The sequence below is a fragment of the Cibotium barometz genome, chromosome 24 (genome assembly GCF_041138505.1).
Source record: "Cibotium barometz isolate CiBa-2024 chromosome 24, ASM4113850v1, whole genome shotgun sequence".
Lineage (NCBI taxonomy): Eukaryota > Viridiplantae > Streptophyta > Polypodiopsida > Cyatheales > Cibotiaceae > Cibotium > Cibotium barometz.
Genome location: NC_141069.1, coordinates 26,433,150 through 26,455,888, shown reverse-complemented (window position 1 = coordinate 26,455,888; position 22,739 = coordinate 26,433,150). Strand labels below are relative to the sequence as shown.

The following is a 22,739-nucleotide window of genomic DNA, read 5'->3' as shown; positions in this document are numbered from 1 at the left end:
TGCAGAGTGCTTTCTAATGCAAACCCTATGGTTTCCACTGACTCTACATGCATGAATGCATCTCTTCAAGTGGGTTAAGGGACTTGGATTGACTGACTGACTGTCTAAGGTTGAGGAATGACCTATGTAGCTTGTGCTTGACTTATCTTGGACTGAGGATTACAATGGGATCACGGCGTATGACAAATATCATCCTAAAGGGTGCTAATACTGTACAATGTTGCACCGATGATGATGAGCCATCTTGTCACCATGCACTACAGTGCAGAGTGCATGTGACATTTCCTCCTGCTTAGCTTGGCGGCAGGTTCATGGTTTCCAAGTAGTCCGCCAACAACTAGGGGTACTCTTGAAAGAACTCCTCGTCTAGCTAATGGCTTCGTGGGTATCTCGATCTCGGACTTCGTATAGAACTGACGTATCCGTCGACCGGAACCATGCTTCCAACGATGAAGAAGGATCTGCTCAGGCTCGATGACTTCTGCTTCGTCTACCATGTTTGGTTGCTGTTGATCTGAAACATCAAACACTTCTGGTCCAACATATGGTTTTAGCCAAGAAACATGGAAAATATCATGCATTGTCCAACTGTTAGGCAACTTCAACTTATGGAGACATCACTTATCTTTTTAACTATTGGAAAAGGTCCAAAACTATGGAAAGAAAGCTTGGAACAACATTTGTCCGTTGTTTCAATCTCTGTTTCATGATGCGCAGATAGACACATACCCCTTCCTTGAAGTAGACATCTCGTCTAGACTTATTTGCTTGTCTGCTATAAGCTTCCTGTGCTTTGGTCAAGCGGTCCTTAATTGACTCAATGATTTCGGAAAATGCTTCCTTTGTTTTGTTACCCTCAAGAGATGGAGACACCAATCTCGTCAAAAGAGAAGAGAAACGGCAACCAAAGGCTGCTTCATACGGAGTCCGTCCGACACTGGATGAATGAGTATCGTTTAAGATGGCTTGGACCAATGGAAGATAATGTTCCCATTTAGACTGCTGGTCATGTCAATATGACTTGAGAGCATCAAAGGCCAACTGGTTATAGATTTTTGTCTGGCCGTCTGTCTGTGGATGGAATGCACTAGACAACTATAACTTAGTTCCAAAGTTTTCGAATAATGCCATCCAAAAATGAGAGGTAAATAAAACCGATCCCGTCAAGTGGGAATAGACTCCGTTGGACACCCACACGCGTAATAGCACAACTTAATATCACAAATTGAAATGGACAACTTAATAACAACTGAAATGAATTGAAATAGATGGACACTAGCACTGGGGCCGGAACGAGCCGACCCCCCCCCTCAATATATGATATATTATTGGGAGTATTTAACAAATACAATGCTCCATGGGTTCCAAGAACCAGATGATGTCCATGTACAAATGAATACAGTACCAAACAAAAGGCTCAAAGTCGACGTTCGAAGTAGAGTGACCACTTGAGTGGTCCAGTCTCTACGGTCTTGTGCCTTCACTGGACTCCGCGGAGAGCGCCCCACTGGTGTTCCAAGACCACGCACAAACAGGCGCTCCCGTAACGCCTGGCTCTCCCGATCTCAGCACCTTTGGACTGTGGTTCTCCAAGAGCTTGGACTACCCGGCACCGAATGGGTGTTGCCGTAGAGAGAATCCTTCATCAGATTTACCACAAAGTTCTTTACTTAAATCTGAAATTCACTTACTTGTAGATGGCAGATGGAAGACCAATACTCATGGTGTCTGTGTGTGTGCAGCTACTAGTGGAGGACACCAAGACACAACAGCCTGTTGAAGAGGAGGAGGAGGAGCTGCCTGTGTTGAAGAAGTAGCCACTTGAAGAAGGGAGATGCCGCCTATGGAAAGGAGGCACAATCACTTGCTGTGCAGGACACAGCCGCCTTCTTGTGGAGGAGGAGGCATAGCATGTCTTACTGCAGCCACCTGGTGAAGAACACAACAGCCTGTATGGGAGGAGAGACATGCGCAGTCGCCATCTGTGGACAGGCGCAGCCGCCTATGGCTGCAAGTTGTTGAGTGGTGAAGTCGCCTGAAAGAGATGGAGCGGGAGCCACTTGTATGCAGGGCACATCTGCCACCAGTATGCAGAGCACAGCAGCCTTGTTGGTGATGGAGCGCACAGCCGCTTTGCTGAGTAGGCAGCCGCCTACTGGAGGGTGGCAAACAGCCGCCAGCAAGAGTGGGCAGCAGGCTGGTAAACAGGCGCAGACACCTGCTGAGAGCAAAGCCTCGTGAGAGGATGGGGAAACAGCCGCCTGATGGGTAGGAGGCGCTTGGCTGCAGCCTGCGTCGCCTGTAGTGCAGAGAGAACAGCCGCCAGTTGAAGGACTAGCGCAGCCAGCAGAGGGGTTGCAGAGGCGCAGCCTGATGAGAGGAGGAGCACCCGCTTGCAAGGAAGGCAGCCTGTCGGTGAACAAGCGCACAGCTTGAAGCGGACCAGATGATCGTTGCTTTCTTCCTTCCCATGATAGAGGTGGTGGCTTCTTTTTGTAAAGGTCAGAGTGGAGTAAACTATTTGAGTTGGCTGGCTCCCCATGTTTGCATGTGGGCGGCCAGCTCCATGGTGGTGTGGGTAGGTGACCATGCACCCACCCCCACACACACACAAGTTAAGTGTGGCTCCCCACCTTGGCCCCTAAGTGGGTGCCCACTTTTAAGGTTGTATGTGAACATACAACCTTATAAAACAAAAGGTTAGAAAATGAAGTATTAAATACACTAACCACCTGTTCACATACAACAAAACTCGTCAGAAGACAGAGCAAACTTCACGACTCACTGGCAGGCGTCCCCGCTCAGTAAGTAACACGTCAAACAGGCAAACACAAAAATACAAGTCATGCGAAAACAGTTTCAAACATGCAAAACATGAGTGCATGTGCAAATAGTATCATGGACATATCTCCCGTTCATGGAACAAGTACAAAATATCTGTCGGCACAAAAATGGCACGACGTAAAACATAAATCCTGGTCTTCCTATGGAGTGACAGTCCCATAGGTAAGACACAGTTCCAGGCACGAGCCTCCCTATGGAGTGACAGTCCCATAGGCAAGACACGGCACGAATACTGGCTCTTCCATGGCGTGACAATCCCAGGTCATACACGGGTGGCACCAGTCTGGCTCCCGTCCATACGACACCTTCCTGCTAACACACGGGTGGCACCAGTCTGGCTCCCGTCCATGTCAAGCAAAAATATTGGCCTCTTCACATGAGACACCGGCCTGGCCTCAAGTGAACGAGACACAAAAACTGGAGATGGACCAAATGGTCGGCCAATTGGTGACAGTAAACTTGGAATCTCTGTCTGAGGTGATGGTGCTAGGCAAACCACAAATGGGGTACCAATGTTTGAGAAAAAGACGGGCTACGTCCTCAGCTGTGGCCATATGCTTGCATGGGATGAGCATGCAGAACTTACTGCAGCGATCCACAATGGTTAAACACTTAGTGTTACGGGATTTGGTGGATGCTGGTAGAGGCCCTACAAAGTCCATAGAGATGTCGATGAAAGGTCTGTCGAGGATAGGCAAAGGTTGAAGTAACCCAGCCTTTAACTTTTTGACAAATCTTATAGGCTTGAACATGCGAATATACATCACGTCTCATTTTTGGCTAATAAAAGGACCATTCTAATTTCTCAAGGGTACTGTTGATACCTCTATGTCCTCCAACTAAGGAGTCATGGGCATCATGGAGAAGAGCTGCTTGCTTTTCCTGAATGACACAGAGGCAGTTCTTGAAGAACAACCAACCGTTCTGCACTGAATAAAGGCCAGGCTTGGAAGTGAGGACCAAATTGTATTGAGTGCCAAACTCAGGGGAGTCGACATACTGATCTTTCATGCTATCTAAGTCCTTTGCCGTGATTTCGAGAATGGTAGACTCCTGCACTGCCTGGATGCTGGCCTTTCGACTAAGAGCGTCTGCGACGACTGGGTTATGCTTATCAGGGATGTACTCGATCATTCCTCCAAATTGTTGGAAGAGCTGACTCCATCTGGCTTGCCGATCACTCCACTGGGCACTTGGCATGGTCTGAAGCCACCTAAGTGCTCGGTGGTTTGTTTTGATTGTGAAGACGACCTGTCCATAAAGGAAAGGCTTCCAATGCTTGAGTGCTGTGATCACACCCAAAAGCTCTTTGTCATAAACCGAATAATTCTTTTCGGCAACATCCAATTTTCTACTGTAGTAGGCCTCGGGTCTATTGTCCTGCTGGAGAACTGCACCTATGGCTACATTGCTTGCATCGGTAATGACCTCAAAAGGTTCATTGCATGATGCTAACTTCAAAACAGGCGCTTTGAGGCAGCTTTCTGGAGTGCATGGAATGCATCAAGTGCCTTGCCTGTGACTGAGACTTTTTGTCTACGAGTCTTCACCCCCTTGAGCAATTCGGTGAGAGGTGCTGCAAAGAACGGATCACTTGGGCGGTCTGAGGGATGTCCCAATCCAAGATCGCTTAGACCTTTGAGGGGTCCAATCGAATCCCATCAGAACCGATGATATAGCCGAAGTATTGAACCTCTTTAACGCCGAAGATAGACTCTTTGGCGTTTATGTAGAGCCCATTATCTCGCAAAAGTTACAAGAATTTCTCCTCATCTTTCTCATGCTGCTCCGCAGTGGTTGAGAATATGTCATGAGAATATATTTTAAGTCCTCTAGAAAAATATTATTTATCCCCTCTTGAGTAATTTGGGGACGCCTAGGTTACTCTTGCGTCATGCCGGCTAGGTTAATATCGTGGGTGACACCACTATAAATATTAATACGTGCGGTATATGACGTATGTTTGAGGCCATCTATGATTATTTCAGTTAGGTTCGTATGGTAGGGTGATTCCTGGGGTACTTACGCCTGGTAGTCATGAGTTGGTTATGATTTGTGCCTGTTTAATATTTGTGGAATTAATTTAATTATTAATTGGGCTTATATTTTCAGGTGATGAAGACTATGGAAAATGAAGAGTTTACTTTGGAAGAAATGTCTTGGTTCATCACATTTAATTTTTGGCAAGCATAGTAGCTTGCAACCTTAGCAAATGATTTTTTCATTTTGAACTTTAGGAAAGATACATTTATAATGTGGAATTTATTAAAGCCTATGGCTTTACCCTAGTCCCAATATTTGACACTCTATTTTTGTAAAAGAAGAGTGCCGTGCTCTCTAAAAAGCACATTTTGTATATTTTGGGACTATGGCCTATTTTTGGTGGAAAGAAAGCTAATAAAGAAATACTCTTGTGTGGGGAAGGCCACGCACAAGGGGGGGGAAGATTGCACCCAGCATGGTCTATTGAGCTAAGTATTTTAATTTTGTTAAGTGTTTGAATTTCAATTAATTTGATTTAGTTGAAGCTTGCAAAGCATTGGTTTTTATGGTTGAATGAATTCTTGTGAATTCTCTACTCTTCCACAATCTATCCTAGAGTAAGATTCCGGTTGCAGTGGTATCAAAGCTTGGGCTAGGAGATTTGTGGAGAAGGTAGGAAAGGGCTTCATCTTCTCAAAAATCAAGAAAGTGCAGGAATTTATCCATTGGACAAAAGGGTGCTTTGTAGGTCTTTACCCAAAGGTCAAATATTCAAAACTAGATCTACTCAAACCCACTCAGCACCCTGCAAAACCACGCCTCTCTATCAAAAAGTGGTTTTTCTAAATACTCAGAGAAATCAAAATACTCAGAGAAATCAAAATCTAACCGCATGGATGAAATCCCCATAGCTAGAAATCTCACTTGATTTTCTCAGAAATCAGAAAGCTTCAAGCACTAGCAAATCTATAATGGACGGAGCATGTTTATCTGTGGAAAAGCCATAAAAAAAAATCACAAAATCCATGAAGAAATAGGCGCAACGCGGCAGCCTGCCGGCGCAAATCGTCATTTGGGTTTGATTAAAAAAAAATTTATATAAAGCCTTAATCTCCATAAGCTTGATCAACCCTTAATCTAATCCTACTTTTTCCAAGCCCCATGCAAGTCACATCACCTTTTTGAGCTTTTACTCCTCCTATTTTCAAATTCGAAGAGAAATTCAAAAAGGTTTCCTATTTTGAAATTTTTGGATGCAGAAAAGTGATTTATTACAGGTTTAAAAAGGCTTAAAAATTGCCTAGAAAAGGCCAGAAAATTCCAAAATCATTTTTGAAAAATTCTGTAAAATTTTAAAAAATATTACAGAGATTGGGCAAGGTTTACAGGACTGTTTCAGCAAGTTTCAAAGTGTAGAAAATTGTTTCATCAACAATTCGACTAGCCCAAGTCTCGTGAATCATGCGGAATCGCTCGGGAATTGTTTGAAGCGACGAGGATTCAATTCAACCATTGAACAACGTCGTTGTTCAGCTTCAACAAAGATCAAATTGCGGGCGAAAAACAAGATAAGTACTTACATTTGCTTTATTTATTTACATCAAATAAAATAAAATTTTATTTATCTACATAATTTGCACAAGTACTATGGCAGATTTTCCTATCTCGCCATCAATTCAAGAGCAACTCCTTTCTTTACAACATCAAATTGTAGAAGAGAGAGAGAAGCGTATTGAATTGGAGAGACAGCTCACGAGTCGTAGACGCAAGCGTGACTCTTCGCTATCTTTTGATGATGAAGATGACACTATCCAAAGGGCTGTAAATGCCACATTGCAAGCACAAAGGTCACAAAAAGAATCCAAGATTAGTCGAAAAGCTTTCACATTTCAAGATTATGACGGAAAGAAGGATGCTAGGGTCATTCTAGCTTGGCTTAGTCAACTAGATGACTATTTTTCAGGAGAAAAATTTTCAGAGAGTGATAAGATTAAATGTGCAGTCAATCATTTGGTAGACAGCGCAGCTTTATGGTGGAGTGTAATAAAGCAAGGTCGTGACAAGCCAGATTCCTGGAAAAGATTTCAACGGGTGGTTAAAAAGCACTTTTTACCCTCACAATTCAAGTCTAAAGTTAGACACCAATGGGACACTTTGCATCAACTTGAAAAGGAAACTATGTCACAGTATGTAGAAAAGTTCTGGAATACTTTATTACATGTGCAGGTTGTGGAGAGAGTCAGCGAGAAGGACCAAATGAGGAAATTCATTTCGGGCCTTAGATCTACCATTAAAGGGCCGATGTGAATATGTTTCGACCTCATTCACTATCTACTGTAATATCTTTGGCAACTAATTCCGAATGCAAAAATGGTTTTCCTAAAGAGATTAAAGCACATGAGGGTACTTCTTCTAAACCATTTACTAAATCTTTTTATGCTCCAAAGAAGATGTATAAACCAGGCTATGACAAAGGCAAGGACGACGTTAAAGGCAACATGAGTACCAATAAGAAAGTCAATGGTGGAAAACCGAAGGCACCTCCTATCAAATGTTTCAAATGCCACAAAGAAGGTCACATAGCACTGAATTGTCCGGAGCGTACCAAGAGTTCGACACCAGCAGCAGTAGCCGCACGAGTCAATATGATTGAAGAAGACGACAATGAAGAAGAATCATTCAAGCAAGAGGGTAATTCCGATCCAGACTACTTAGAACAAGAAGGTAAACCTCATGTTCATTCTCTGCTTAAAATAAAAGGAACAATAAATGGACATGAAGTTGTTATTTTGCATGATGATGGTAGTACACATGATTTCATTTCTGAAAAGGCACTTAGAGCATTAAATCTTCACTCTTCACCTACGCACTATAAAGTCAAAGCAGCATTTACTGGAACAAAGTATAATTGCATGCAAGAGGTGAAAGATTTGGATTTATGCATCAAGCTCTTAACAGAAAAGAGGGATTTCTTAGTTGCACTTTTACAAGGGGTAGATATAATTTTGGGTATGCCTTGGAGACACATGTACAACCCTATTATAGACTATGACATCATAGCATTTGTCTAAGAAAGGACAATGAAAATATTTTTCTTCAGTGTCTAGTCAAAGGAGAAATGAGTCCTTTGTTGAGTCACACTCAAGCAAAGAGAGGTCTAAGAAAAAGAGACAAGACTTATATGGTATGGGTTAACCAGCTTGATGCTGAGTCTGACACATCCAAAAGTCCAAAGTTTGATCTTTTTATCTCTAAATTTAGTGACTGTTTTATGGAAGATCTACCTCCAGGATTACCTAAGTCTAGGCCTGAGGATCATAGTATTGACTTATTGCCTGGAAATTCTCCGCCTTGTAAAGCTCCCTATAGAGTCAACAATTTAGAGCAAAAAGAAATCCAAAACCAAATCGAAGACTTGCTAGAGAGAGGCCTTATTGGACCTAGTAGTTCACCTTTTGGAGCTACAGTCCTTCTTGTTAAAAAGAAGAACGGAACTTTCCGAATGTGTGTAGACTACCTTGCATTGAATAAGATTACTGTCAAGAACAGATATCCTATTCCTAGGGTAGATGATCTTCTTGACAAGCTTAGAGGATCAAAGGTCTTTAGCAAGATTGACCCTAAAGTCTGGGTATCATTAAGTTCGCATGACTGAATCTGATATATTCAAGACTGCATTTAGAACCCAAACTGGTCATTATGAGTTTTTGGTTATGCCATTTGGTTTGACCAATGCTCCAACTACTTTCAGCCATATGATGAATCGCATATTCCTTAAGTTTCAAAGTTTTGTTATAGTGTTCTTTGATGACATTCTTGTTTTCAGCAAGGATCGACAAGAGTATGGACAATACTTGGAACAAGTGTTCAACCTTTTGAGAGAAAATGAATTGTATGTCAATCCTGAAAAGAGTTCTTTCTTTCAAGAAGAGATTGAATACTTAGGTCATATAGTGTCGGCTGAAGGGATTCGTGTAGATCCTAAGAAAATTGAGTGTATAGCTTCTTGGCCTAAGCCTAAGAACATACATGACCTCAGATCTTTTCTTGGCCTATGTAGTTATTATAGGAAGTTCGTCAAGAATTTTGCTTGTATTGCTCATCCTTTGACTGAACTCCTTAAGAAAGCTACAAATTTCAATTGGACTGAAAAGCAAGATAAATCTTTTGCAACACTCAAGAATGCTTTAACACAAGCACCAGTTCAATGCTTTAACACAAGCACCAGTTCTAACACTACCTGATTTTCAAAGACCATTCTTTATAGTAGTCACTGATGCTAGTGGCAAAGGATTTGGAGCTGTTCTTATGCAAGACAACCATCCTATTGCTTATCAGAGTAAAAAGCTTAAGCCTGCAGAATATATTTTAAGTCCTCTAGAAAAATATTATTTATCCCCTCTTGAGTAATTTGGGGACGCCTAGGTTACTCTTGAGTAATTTGGAGACGCCGGCTAGGTTAATATCGTGGGTGACACCACTATAAATATTAATATGTGCGGTATATGACGTACGTTTGAGGCCATCTATGATTATTTCAGTTAAGTTCGTATGGCAGGGTGATTCTTGGGATACTTACGCCTGGTAGTCATGAGTTGGTTATGATTTGTGCCTGTTTAATATTTGTGAGATTAATTTAATTATTAATTGGGCTTATATTTTCAGGTGATGAAGACTATGGAAAATGAAGAGTTTACTTTGGAAGAAATGTCTTGGTTCATCACATTTAATTTTTGGAAAGCATAGTAGCTTGCAACCTTAGCAAATGATTTTTTCATTTTGAACTTTAGGAAAGATACATTTATAATGTGGAATTTATTAAAGCCTATGGCTTTACCCTAGTTCCAATATTTGACACTCTATTTTTGTAAAAGAAGAGTGCCGTGCTCTCTAAAAAGCACATTTTGTATATTTTGGGACTATGGCCTATTTTTGGTGGAAAGAAAGCTAATAAAGAAATACTCTTGTGTGGGAAAGGCCACGCACAAGGGGGGGGAAGATTGCACCCAGCATGGTCTATTGAGCTAAGTATTTTAATTTTGTTAAGTGTTTGAATTTCAATTAATTTGATTTAGTTGAAGCTTGCAAAGCATTGGTTTTTATGGTTGAATCAATTCTTGTGAATTCTCTACTCTTCCACAATCTATCCTAGAGTAAGATTCCGGTTGCAGAATACAAGTATTTCATCAAGAAAGATGAAGACACACTTACCAATGAGGACTGCGAAAATCCTGGACATCATTTTATTGAAGGTTGCGGGTGCATTGGTAAGCCCAAAAGGCATGACTATGAACTCGTAGTGACCACGCTCTGTCCGGAAAGTTATTTTTGGAATGTTAGGACTTAGCTTCGAAAATGCGGACTTGATGGTAACCACTCTTGAGGTCGATCTTAGTGAAAAATTTTGCACCGTCTAAACGCTCCAGAATGTACTCAATCCTTGGCATAGGAAACTTATTCTTAATGGTGAGTTTATTCAATGCCCTGTAGTCTACACAAAGGCGTGCAAACTTGTCCTTCTTTTGGACAAATAGGATGGGTGCAGCAAATGGTGAGGAAGAAGGCCGAACGAATCCGGCTCGAAGGAGCTGAGATAACTGTCTTTCTAGCTCGCCCTCTAAAGTCTTGGACAGATGATAGGGGAACTTGCTAGGAGGTTTTGGTCCAGGGACCAAATCGATATGATGGTCCTTAGGACGTGATGGAGGGAGATTGGGCGGAAGATCGTCCCTAAGCATAATGTCCTGATGTCTAGACAGAAGGTTTGCTAACTGTGGGACTGAAGATGAGATAGGTTCTATTGATGAGGTAGAGGCTGTCTGAGCACAAACATAAAGTAGTGCCTGTGGGTGCGGAGACGAAGAGTGAACCCGACCACATCCAAATGATATGGCACTAATGTGTAGCTCATCTTGTTAGCCAACTGAGGAGACATGGCGTCCTCAGAACTGCCCATGTCAAATAGGACTACAAACTGCTGGCCCTTGGCAGAGCCATAAGCTCGGATGAGGCTTTTCTGTGCAGCATCGCTCTCACCCTCTTGTTTAGCATCAAATACCACGGATGGCATAGGATGCATAGAAGGTAAAAGCTGAACTGCATTTGTGGTAGTAGGCGGGGCTGGAGGAGTTGGAGATGCTGTGGCAAGTGTGGTAGAAAGAGCTTTGGAGGCTTGCTCTTGCCATTTGTGGCAATCCTTCTTACTATGCCTGATGGTATGACAGAAAAAGCATCTGTTTTCTGATTGGTATTTCCTTTGCTCCTCTGGACGAAGATAGTCTCCAGTGATGCTTGCTTTAGCCTTTTCCTCATGGGTTTTCTTAGGCTTGGATTCCTTATCCTTCTTACCCCCTGAACTAGAGCTATTACTGCCGTCCTTCTTAGCATCTTTAGAAGATGCATTACCTTTCCTTGGCTGCACAGTAGATTGCTGTTGTTGGGGTTTGGTACTGGACTGTGACGACTGCTTGGGCTTGCCTCCGTTCATCTTCATTTCTTCATTTTGATCAAGAGTCAAAGCCCGGTCATATGTACTGGGTTCAAAGTTGCGAACTGTGAACTAGATGTTGGGGTCTAATCCACGAATGAATTGGTCCATCTTGGCTTGCTGAGATAAACATAACTGTTGTGCTAAAGTTATAACCTTTTCGGAAAACTGAAGCACTGGAGACCCGTTTTGTTTGAGTCCATAGAACTCATCTGCTAGGCCAGTTATATGCTGGGGCGGGAGAAATCTGGTCTTTAGGTCATGAACAAATGTACCCCAGCTAAAAGTTGTGACATCTGTGGTTTGGTCTGTATGAAGACTAGACCAACACTGCCACCAAGTGACTACCTCACCCATAAGGTGGGGAGCCACTACGTGGACTCTTGCTGTTGCCGACCTGCAACCTGCCCGACGCCCGTACTGTTGTCGCCGACCTGCAGGCTGCTTGTCACTTGTGGCCCTGTACTGCTGTCGCTTGCCTGCCTGCACGTACTGCTCTATACGAGGCAGTATGTCTAGCCGACCTACAGCCTGCTGCTGCAGCTGCCAGCCAGTCCTGAGTCGCCCTCGCCTCCAAGCCCCCAGCCCTTGCCGTGTACAGTGTACCTTGGTGACTGTACACTACATTCTACTACAGTCTACAAGTTTACAACAACAGTAGTACACTCAACATTGTGCTTGGTATTAGCCTGCAAGTAGCAACAATGCAACCTGCCTGGGCCTTGTGCAACAGAGTGATCAAGACTCAAGTTTAGCAGTTTACATCTTTACAAGGCAAGGCAGTAAGCTTTTCTCTTTCTTCTCTCTCTTTCTTTGTTTGAAATTTTGGTGTTTTAAAATCAACCTATGTCACAATCTGGACTGCACAGTCTCTCCCCATTAAACAATAGACAGAAAAAGGACTCATTTCTCTGTAATGGTTAACTTTGAAAGTCTATTCAACTTTTTGCCCGAATTTACAGAAATCATGGCTTACTCGGGTTCAAAGCGATCGGCTTTGAATGCTACTTGGTGGGACGAGGTTGAAAGGCTAGAAAGGTATTCATCAAAGGGAGGTGCAACATGATGGAAATGCAAGCAATGTAACAAAGAGAAGTCAGGAGGAGCAGACCGTGTGAGAGCACATCTATGCCATGTAAACAATGAAAAAGCACAAGTGAACAAATGCCCAGGGACAACACCTGAAATGCGTAGAGAGCTTTTGGCAAAGTACCCAAGTGAAGAGGAGAAAGCATGTGCACGAAAGAAACCGGCAATTGATTCATCTTACTTCAGTAGACATGGGGAAGATGTACACTTGGGAGATGGACAACAGTATGGAGGACTTGGGAGCTTTGCATTTTCCCAAGATTCACAGTCTATGGGTGCAAACTCCGGCAAGCAGCAAACCTTGGGAGCAGCTTGGGACCCCCGCAAGAAAGAGAGGGTAGATGCAGCTGTTGCAAGGTTCTTTTATCATGATCATGTAGCATTTAATGTTGCCAGGTCTCCATATTTCATTGAAATGGTCCAGGAGATTGCACGGTATGGCCCAACATACAAGCCTCCTTCGTATGAGACACTACGCACCACCTTGTTGCAAAAGGAGAAAGCTGCAATTGAATGTGCTTTAGAGTTTGTGCATGAAAGTTGGACAAAGAATGGTGTGTCACTTATTGCAGATGGTTGGAGTGACACTCGAAAAAGGTCCATTCATGGCATGGTTGCTTATTCTCGAGGAAGAATGCAATTCGTTTTCTCACATGATGCTTCTGGGACTGAAAAAATTGCAGATCTGCTTGTGGAAGAGTGGGCCAAAGGTATTGAGAAAGTTACCATCAGTTTATTTTGAATGAATTTCGCAAGAGATCGTGCAAAAAGGATCTCTTGAAGTACTCAGAGACACGCTTTGGTTATAACTTTCTCATGATGAAGAGGTTATCTAAAGTGCACTTTCCTTTGAAGCAGTTGGTTGTATGCAATGGGTGGATGGGATGGGCTCTTTCTCGGTCAAGAGCCGGTATAGAGGTTGCAAGAACCATACAAGACTTCACATTTTGGGATGAAGTCAACACTATCAATGCTATGATGAAGCCGATCATGCGCTTGATGCGGATTGCAGATGGATGAGAGCCATGCGTAGAGGTTGGAGAATTATGTGAAGCACGATGGAATGGTCATCATTCTTGGTGCGTATGTCTTGGATCCCGAGTTCCAAGGATGTGGACAAGAGGCCGGAGACAGTGCTTTCTAGGCAGGTTCGTAATGTAGATAAACGAAGGTTGGTGAAAGACCAACTTGGATTTTATAGCAGCAAGTTGGGAAGGTTTGGATTGGCTGATGCACAGAGAGAGAGGTTTAAGATAGGGTCTGCTTTATGGTGGGAGGATTATGGGGCTTGTACACCACAGCTTCAATCATTGGCAGTAAGGATCTTGTCTCAAGGTGCAAGCTCCCGATTGAGCAACTATGGAGTGTGTTCGGCCATGTTGCATCCAAGAAGAGAAACAAATTTGGGACAAAACAAGTCAATGACTTGATTTTTGTAAGTGCTAATTTGGGCTTGCTTGGTGATATGGCTTCTCCCAAACCAGAGAAGTTTATATTGCTTGATGAGTCATCCTCGGATGATGAGGAGACACATGGACTTGCAGATCCTGGTCAGGATGGGGTTGAAGATTTGGATGCTGCAGATGTTGGTCTTGATGATATGGCTTTCTTGGATGACATAGATGATAGTATCCTTGATGGCATCACTGGCAGTAGCCATGCATGATATCTCCTTACTATTTGCATGTCACCTTGAGGCTTGGACTTTGGACTTGGGTTGTTTCTTTTATCTAGGCCGTGGGCCACATTTTGTGCTTTTTGTCACTTATGTCATGTATGATGTGGGCTAATTTATTTTGACTTGTGAGATCTATTCAGTGTTAGTATCTAGCCATGCAAATTGTGTGGTGCACTAGACTTTAGTGTGTCTCTGATTTGGTTATATAAATGAGCAATGTATGTTAAGATTTATTGTCATTTCTAGGAATTATCTAGGTCGTTCCCTGTTTCCGTTCCCTCTCGTTCCCATTCCCCCTTTTTCCCGTTCCCGTTCCCCTGGTGGTGCTTTCGTTCGGTTCCCATTACCGTTCCATTGCTACTATGCTATATACGACTGTAGAAGCACCAATGATGACCAATCTCGAGCATATGCACTCTTCCCAATGGAATGAGGGAATGCTGCAAATCTGTTTGGGACTGTTCTAAGCTATGTATGAATGTTGAAAATGAATGTGAATGCTGAGTTTTCCCTTCACCAAAGTGCTGTTGCAAAACAATGAAGATAGGTATGCTGAAAACGCAAGGTGTCCTGAAGGGCTGAATGCTGTAGATGCTGCGTTTTGATGAATGAAGGCTGATGGCTCATGCGTTGATGCTCCTAGGTGCTGATGGATGAAACGCTGAGGGTTGATATGCTGAATGCTCCGATCGCTTATGCTCCTTGGGCTGAAGGCTCCAAGCGTTGATGGCTTGTTGGCTGAATAATGATATGAATGATGGAATGGTGCAAAAGCAAACCTATTTATATGCTCCCAAGTGTTGGTCGGTTGATTGTGAAGTTGGCCGATTGTAGCTATTTATGCTACACGACTTGTTCATGATAAATAAATGGTATTAAATGCTGGAAATTATGGAAAAAATGCCAGATAAATACTAATAAATACTAGATGTTATTTGAAGGCTTCTGCAATGGTCTATATGCAATGGATGAATGAAATGCAATTTGCAGAGTGCTTTCTAATGCAAACCCTATGGTTTCTTTTGACTCTACATGCATGAATGCATCTCTTCAAGTGGGTTAAGGGACTTGGATTGACTGACTGACTGACTGACTGTCTAAGGCTGAGGAATGACCTACATAGCTCGTTCTGACTTATCCTGGACTGAGGACTACAATGAGGTCACGACGTACGACAAATATCATCCTAAAGGGTGCTAATACTGTACAATGATGCACTGATGATGATGAGCCATCTTGTCACCATGCACCACAGTGCAGAGTGCATGTGACATCCAATCAAGTTTCCTTAGTGGTGTGGACACACTAGGTGTGAACACCCTCTTAAGGCCTCGGTGCCTTAAAAGCATTGTACATGATAGTGGAAGTATTATCATAATATAAGCATTTCTTTTGTGGTGCAACGCCTCTATATTGTGTGTTATTGTATAACTCTCTCTCTCTCTCTCTCTCTCTCTCTCTCTCTCGGCTTCCTCTGTGCACCAGGGTCATGGCTTGAGCTTCCATATCATCTCTCTACTTGCACTCTACTCCTACACACCTATGATGGATATCTTTCATCCTCTATAGCTCCTCATGGGATACCCTGATTCGCTAGGCTGAACATATCTATGTTTTTAGGGTTTCCACATTTTTTGGATTTTGCATTTTTTGGGATTTTGCATTTTTTTGTTGGATTGCCAGCAGCAATGGCTTTGATGTGTTTTTCTCTATAGCCTGCCAGCACCTATTTGTGTTTTTCTCGTGCATATGTGTGATCCTGTCTGCCATTCAGGCCACTGCCCACAACAGCATATATAGCCCTTAACACAAGCACATATGAGGTCGTACAAGCTGTCCACAGCACGCTGAAGTTAACGCAGCCATTCATAGTGCCACAGGGAAGGAAAACATAGGTCTTCAGTGCTTCATACACAGCTGAGCACTTCTCCTTGCCATTCATCATAATGGGATGTCATTTGCTATAAATAGCCATACGTGTGATCTTCCTTGACGACATGTCGGCCAGTAACAACGCACTTGCAGCTTCTCCTCCACTACGCCACCTTTCCCTGCCTACCAGCATCTGCACGGCCAGCCTAGGCCAGAGGCCCTTTTTGCCCTCCTGCGTTTTGGCTTTTGGTGATGTCCTACACGTCCTACTGTGGCCCCTTCGCCTTGCCATACCTGTGATTTACTCCAGCTTGCCTTTATCACAGTGGGATGCTCTTCAGTAGCTTCGGCCTGACTTCGCCCCCGTGGTACTCCTTTGCAACAACATCATATGTGAGTAAGGTACTTAGTGCTCATATCATTAATATTTTGAGATAAAGCAACCTTTCCCTCGGGTCCTTTGCCTTGGCCTTCATGCCCAAAAGGAATGTATCTAGAAGTATTACAAGTTCCGTCATGAAGTATCTGCTCCTTGTAATTTACACGTCCCACACTTGATTGGCACAACCGAAATGCCTGTAAAACTATTGGTGGCCGAAATGCCTATAAACTATGTGTAGCAGAAATGTTTATGGAGCACCAGGATATCTATGCATGTGAGTGATTCTTTTCGTATGTTACACACTTGAGCCCATCTCTCCTCCAAGGTGTGTGGTCAAAGTACCAACACGGAGTGCAAGTGGTGGAGTGGACATGATGCCTGGTTGGGAGGGGACTTATGTCTACGCCAAGGGTCATGTGTACTGACACCTTGTTGGCAAGGGACTACTCTATTCCAAGTGTCAGTAGACTTAAGTTTGGTATGCTAGGGACTTGATGTCTGCGCTCAAATCCAGTGGACGTTCTTTTAGCATTTGGCCACCCAACTGATTCATCCATGCTTTCTCATTATGTGTATACATTGGATTGGTGTCCATGGCTGTTATGCAGGGGGTTGATGCCACTCATGTGATACTGTGGATTTTGCTATCCGTTGGGACTTGTGCCTGTGTGTACATGCCCAGAAATGCCTGGAGAATTGGTGTTCGTCGGGTCTGGTACCTCATGTAGTTGCATTGAACACGTCTATTTTGGTATAGTCTCATGAACAGGGATTGTCCATACCAATGCTGCATTGCATAGCATCTTTATGTGCATGCAAATTGAATTTGCATAGCATCTTTATGTGCTTGCTTGCAAATTGAATTTGCATGCTGTTTTCATGCTTGCTTGATCAATGTGTAGTTCAGGGTAAGGGGATGCCTGCACGTAAACTTTGCTTGTGAAACTATTTGCTGACATTGTTATGTGGCATGTGAGAGGTGGTAAGTATTGGTTAAAACTGAGCCTTAGAATCTAGCATTAATTTATAAGCGAGTGTGTATACAATTTATTAAGTTTTGGGCGACCAAAACTCGCTTAAATTATGACCAGCCTTGTGTTCGCACACACTGATGTCCGGAGGTTGACAAAGTTCAATGTCCACCGCCCTGACCTTCCCCCTTTGTTCATCCTTACACTTCCATCGTGAAGACTTTCATTGACATTGACTCTACTTGCAATTGGTAAGCTTGAATGCTCAATTATGGTAGCAAGTAGCAGGACTCCATGTTCACATATCTTGTGTAGTGTTCTCTTGTCTTACGTGCTCTCTACTTGCAATTGGTAAGCTTTAATGCTCAATTATGGTAGCAAGTAGCAGGACTCCATGTTCACATATCTTGTGTAGTGCTCTCTTGTAGATTGTTTCTACCATGTGGGTGGAACGATAGAGAGAAGATGGTAGGGAACATGGGCACTTTAGAGGATACTGTGAGTTGAAGATCTTCGTTGACAACCATATTGTTTGCAATACTGTATTCATATGCATTGCTTTGAGAGGTGCTATTCTCTTGTGGGTGGGAAGACCACCTTAGGTACCACTCGGTCTCTTGGTGGGATGATTGCTGTAAGGCGGGCTACTCCCTTCTGGGCACTAGATTTATCCCCACCAGATTGGCAGTGCCTAGAGCATCCTCAAATCATGATGCTATCACAGATGATACGCAACAAGCCATCTGTTCCCCTTGTGAAACACACGTCTGATTAAGCAAAACATGAAAACGTGTTGAAACTAACATCTAGCTCTCCGCCCAACCATAGATGGTATGTTGAGACCGTCTAGTACGTTGATCCAAAACCAACTCGAGTTCCATAGGAATATATCTAGTCATGTCCTCGAGGTTAGGGATCTCCTACATTGGCACAATCTTAGCAGCTTAACCGAGATCTTTTTTCAAACGATTGACATGAAAAACAAGGTGAATCTTGATTCGGGGAGGTAGTGCCAACCGATGAGCTACCTCATTTATCTTTTGAATGATCTGATAAGGGCCACAACATCGTGAAGATAACTTGTACCTTACTGGTTCTCATCATGTTTGAGTTCTTCGGGACTTTAAGGTACACCCACATGCCCTCTTGTAAGACTCTCAGGGTTTGTTGTGGGTTAGCGTAAATTGAGCGCACTTCTAAGCACTCTTTACGCTTTCCCTTGCAATTTTCAGCATAGCTTGCATATCTTGCAAGAAATCCACTACTAATTGTGACATGAACCCCCTTAGCCCTATGGCCATGGGTGGCTTCAAATGATAAACGTTTAAAGGGTAGGAAACTCATAATGGCCATATTGTGTTCGAAACAACTCAGCCGTAGGGACATCCTTAGGTTTTGTCCTTATCTGATGGTAACTTGATGTGAGATCAATCTTCGTGAAACACTTTGCACCTCGAAGATGATCAACCAGGTCATCCATCCTTGGTAAGGGAACTTGTTCTTGAGGGTGAGTTTGTTCAACCCTTTGTAATCAACATAGAAATGCATACCATCATCTTTCTTTGAGAGAGATCAGGTGCGTCCCATGGAGACTTACTTGATTGAACAAAGCCCTTACTGAGATACTCTTGTAATTGTGGAGCAATCTCGTCCTATTTCCTCTAGCTAAACTAGTACCTTTGATGGGAGGTAGGATTGCTACCAAGTAACAACTCAATCGTATGTCTACAATCCTCCTAGGAGAACAACATTAGGCAACCCATCATGTTACGCAAATTTGATTCAAAAGTTCTTGTTCCTTAGTTATTTCATAAGAAGAACCAACATTGCATTCAAAAGTTGATGATCTTAACGAAATTTCAGAATTGAAAACATCATTGAAAGAACACAACAATTCACTTTGCGGATCAATAAGAGTTTCATATGTTTCTTCAGCTGAAGCTTGAGTCACAGATACATCTGATAATCGACGAGGGACATCACCTCGGATTACATGAAGTTCATCGTCATGAACAAAAGAGAGCGCATCATCATCTCACTCTTCTCAAAAAACGAAGACATTCTAAGATATCATCTAATTGAATCAAGGTTCATGATGTGGAAGTCCAACGCCTCCTAGTAGTCCTGAATTTGGACCTCTAGCCTAGGCACCGTGCGGTCCCACAAGTCCGCATTTGCACCCTTAGCAAGTTTGACCACATAACGTTGGTCGCTTGTCACTGTGGGTAACCAGAGTGTCTGCATGGCTGCCTATAGATTCCTCAGCTCGGAGGAGATCACATGGACCAAAGGCAGATTTACTAATCTGACAACCTTGGCAACTACTTGAATCCAGATGATTAAAGACTTACCTTGTAGTTCCGTAATGTGGACCGAGGTCGCACTCGAAGTAGAAATTTTCCTTGTGTATTGGCCAACGCCTCACTGATTAGCTGTGGTTTCTTCTTGCCTCTAGCGTGCTTCTTGGGATTGTCTTGTGATGCTCGAGAATTACCCTACTTGTCCTTTGAGGGGTTTTGGATCTTGTGAGAGTTATATGCAGGCTCACCACCCCTTTTAACAACAAGGGTATCATCAAAGTTTTTGGCATAGTGGGAGAACCCTAAATCAAGCCCTTACTCGGTAGTGTATTTCATGAATTTCATGTTGCATCCGCAATGTATGGAGGGCTTTGCGATCATGGGTGTGGTGGTTTCCTAGCTTTCAAGGCAAACATAGTGACATCACTCTATTTTTTTTTTAAATATAAAAATTTAATTAGAGCTGCTATCAACAAGGTAATGAAAATAAAACAAACTAATAAAAATAGAAGGATTTCAGTTGCGCCCTGTGGTGGCATTGCATTAAAGACGGGCCTACCTCTATGGAGACACAATCAAAGGTGGACGGTGGAGTTGAATTGTTACCCATCACGCCACTTGTGAGGTGTCATGATTTCTGGTCACATCAACGTCGGATGGCTCTAATGACAGTCTCTTATACCTCAGCAGATTTTCTGGGTTCTTAAATCTTAAAATTGGGATGTGTTTTGCCAATCTTAGATTTCAACGACTTGTGGCAGCCTCACTTCAAGACTGGGTGGCAGTTGTTGTCCTTACCTTAGTGTGCATACTAGATCTGTCCTCGCAACTAGTATTGCCATGCATGGTGTCATGTGACCTGGCTGAATGTGGCATTTCTAAAGAGACATGAAACCTTGAGCATGTGATTGAAGTTGGTTCGGTTTTCTTGGGTTTTTCCACAATGATGCACTTATGCAAACCATCAAGGAGTTTGGATTATGAAGAGTCATGAAGATTAGCTGCATGCTATGCAAACTAGGCTCTCCTGTCTTTTGGCAAAATTTTGAGCTGCTTGACACTAACAGCTTCAGTTCTGTTGCCTTTCCAGGTCATCTTTGCAGCATTGACATGTGCTTTTAGTATTTTCTTTTTAATTTCGGCTTATTGGCAAGCCACATCTCCTTGGGAAATGGTATTTTTTCTCTGTTTATTGTTTGTTTGTTTGTTTGTTTGTTTTTTTTGTGGGGCGGGGGGGGGAGAGAAATAACAGGAGTTTGGTTGACCGTTGGGCTCTGTCTCTTGTCATTTCTGTAATCTATACCACATCTGCATCTTGATGTGACTAAGCAAGCTTATGATTTTTGGATTCTGCAGAAGTATCATGCATATTTCATGGAGGTTTTGAACCCAGTGCCAATGGTGGTTGCAGGTTCTCTCTTTATTTATCATGGAACTAGGATTTTTCAAAAATTAAAATAAGGCCTTGTAAATAAGGTGTGAATAATTTTCTACCAAAGCTGCAGCTAAAAGTTTCCCTACAAGAGCAGCCAGCCATGGAGGGAACCACACCTCCCCAGTTTGTTTTTTGCCTCTGATGAGGATTCTGAGCATGGACATTAGCACTTGGGCTGCTGTTTTTTAACTAATAGAAAGATCTCTTTCCTGAACCAAAAAAAAAAAGAAGTATTGGCTCTTTGAGCAAACTTTGAATTTTCAGTGAATTTTTCACGACCAGTCCAAATGGAGCGGATGGACTCAGCTTGAGGGGTGAAAGTACCCTCGATGGCCTTGCTTCAATGGGCGCGCCATATGCCATGTAGCTATGATGCTGATGATCTCCCATCTTAGACTGGTGCTTGGAGACGAGGGCTTTGCTGACCTCTCCTGGGTGGGAATTATATCAACCGAGAGTGAGAGTCTAAGGTTATAAACCTAACACTAATCCTTAGGATTAGGTCCTAATCTGGTCAAGGCAAGGTTGGGATTAGGGGAAGGCTGTAGGCTGGTTACAGGTGGCTAGGGTTCATTATTAGTGATAATCCATGGTTACTTGCTATTTATAGCTGGATTGTTATTTATAGCGGCAGTAGTAACTATATAAGTGACTTATGGGTTATTATGATTCATTCAGTCATATTACTTGGTTGATGGTTTGTGCTTGGACTAGACTCCTGCTATAGACATGGTGGTTCATGGGTGGTCTTGCCAAATGTTCCTTAGGACAAGCTCTGGTGGTATGGGATGCAAGGGTGACTAGCTTGGCCTTTGGCTCGGGGGAGATTCCTGATGGAATCTATTGTTGGGAGGTGAGTTTGCCTGCACCTTTCTATATGTTCTAACCTTGTGTGTTTAGCTTGTATATCACGTGGTCCTATGGGGGCTTTCAGTTGTTGGTATCAAAGCTTGCTTGATCACATAAGCAAAGAAATTCATAAGGTTTGCATGTCTATCATGTGCTGCTACTAGTCGCCTTGTCCAGGTATCTCTTGGTCCCTATGCTCTTGTTTGATTTGCAACTCTGGTAAGTGTTATGTTCTTGGGATTGCATGAAGGAATTTGTGGATTCGGTTTAGAGAGAGAGAGAGGGAGAGAGAGAAAGGTATGCGCATGATTGACTGGGGAAGGTATGCTATCCTAGGTGCCCTGAAACCCTAAACGCTGGAAACCCTTGTCTTTTTTTTTGGTTGATGATAGCTAGGTCACACGGGAGTTTGATATGGAGATTCAGTATAGGAAGGGTAGTTTGAGCTGGGTTGTAGGTTCTTTGAGTTGGATTGGAGAGGTGAATCTTTTGAGTTTCACTGAGATTAGTTCTGACTTGTATGATTTTTGAGAGGGTTGTGTCAGACTGATGGGCATTTCAGTTGGTATTGGTAGTAAGTTCAGGGAGGGAACTCCACAAATTTAGAAGAGGACTCGGGGGTTGTACCACTTGTTATGGTGGTTGGTAGTCAGTACATGATCCGTTTTATTATTTATGAATGTCGTGACTCTCTTACACTAGGTCATCTGGGGATACAACAGACCTATGACTTAATAAAACAGATGTTTTATTGGCCTTAAATGAAGGCGGAAGTCCAGGGCTACGTGGTGAACTGTCATCAATGTCAAGTGAATAAGGTTGAGCATCGTAGAGCTGAAGGGTTGTTAC

General features: G+C 42.9%; 1 protein-coding gene across 9 annotated transcripts in view; it reads left to right on the top strand.

Moving 5' to 3' along the window:
• Positions 1–22,739, top strand: part of LOC147625090 (histone-lysine N-methyltransferase) — a 100,116-nt gene that overhangs the window by 55,877 nt on the left and 21,500 nt on the right. For 4 of the 9 annotated variants that reach the window (XM_086818348.1, XM_086818349.1, XM_086818347.1 and 1 more), the window contains exons 3-4: positions 20,697–20,780; positions 20,963–21,017. The exons of 4 other annotated variants lie outside the window; for them this stretch is intronic. In XM_086818348.1, the coding sequence (XP_086674474.1) occupies positions 20,697–20,780; positions 20,963–21,017 (139 nt within the window). Of the gene's footprint in view, positions 1–6,330; positions 7,552–20,696; positions 20,781–20,962; positions 21,018–22,739 lie in introns of those variants that run through there. One more of the 9 variants, XR_015268917.1, reaches the window with a different exon arrangement.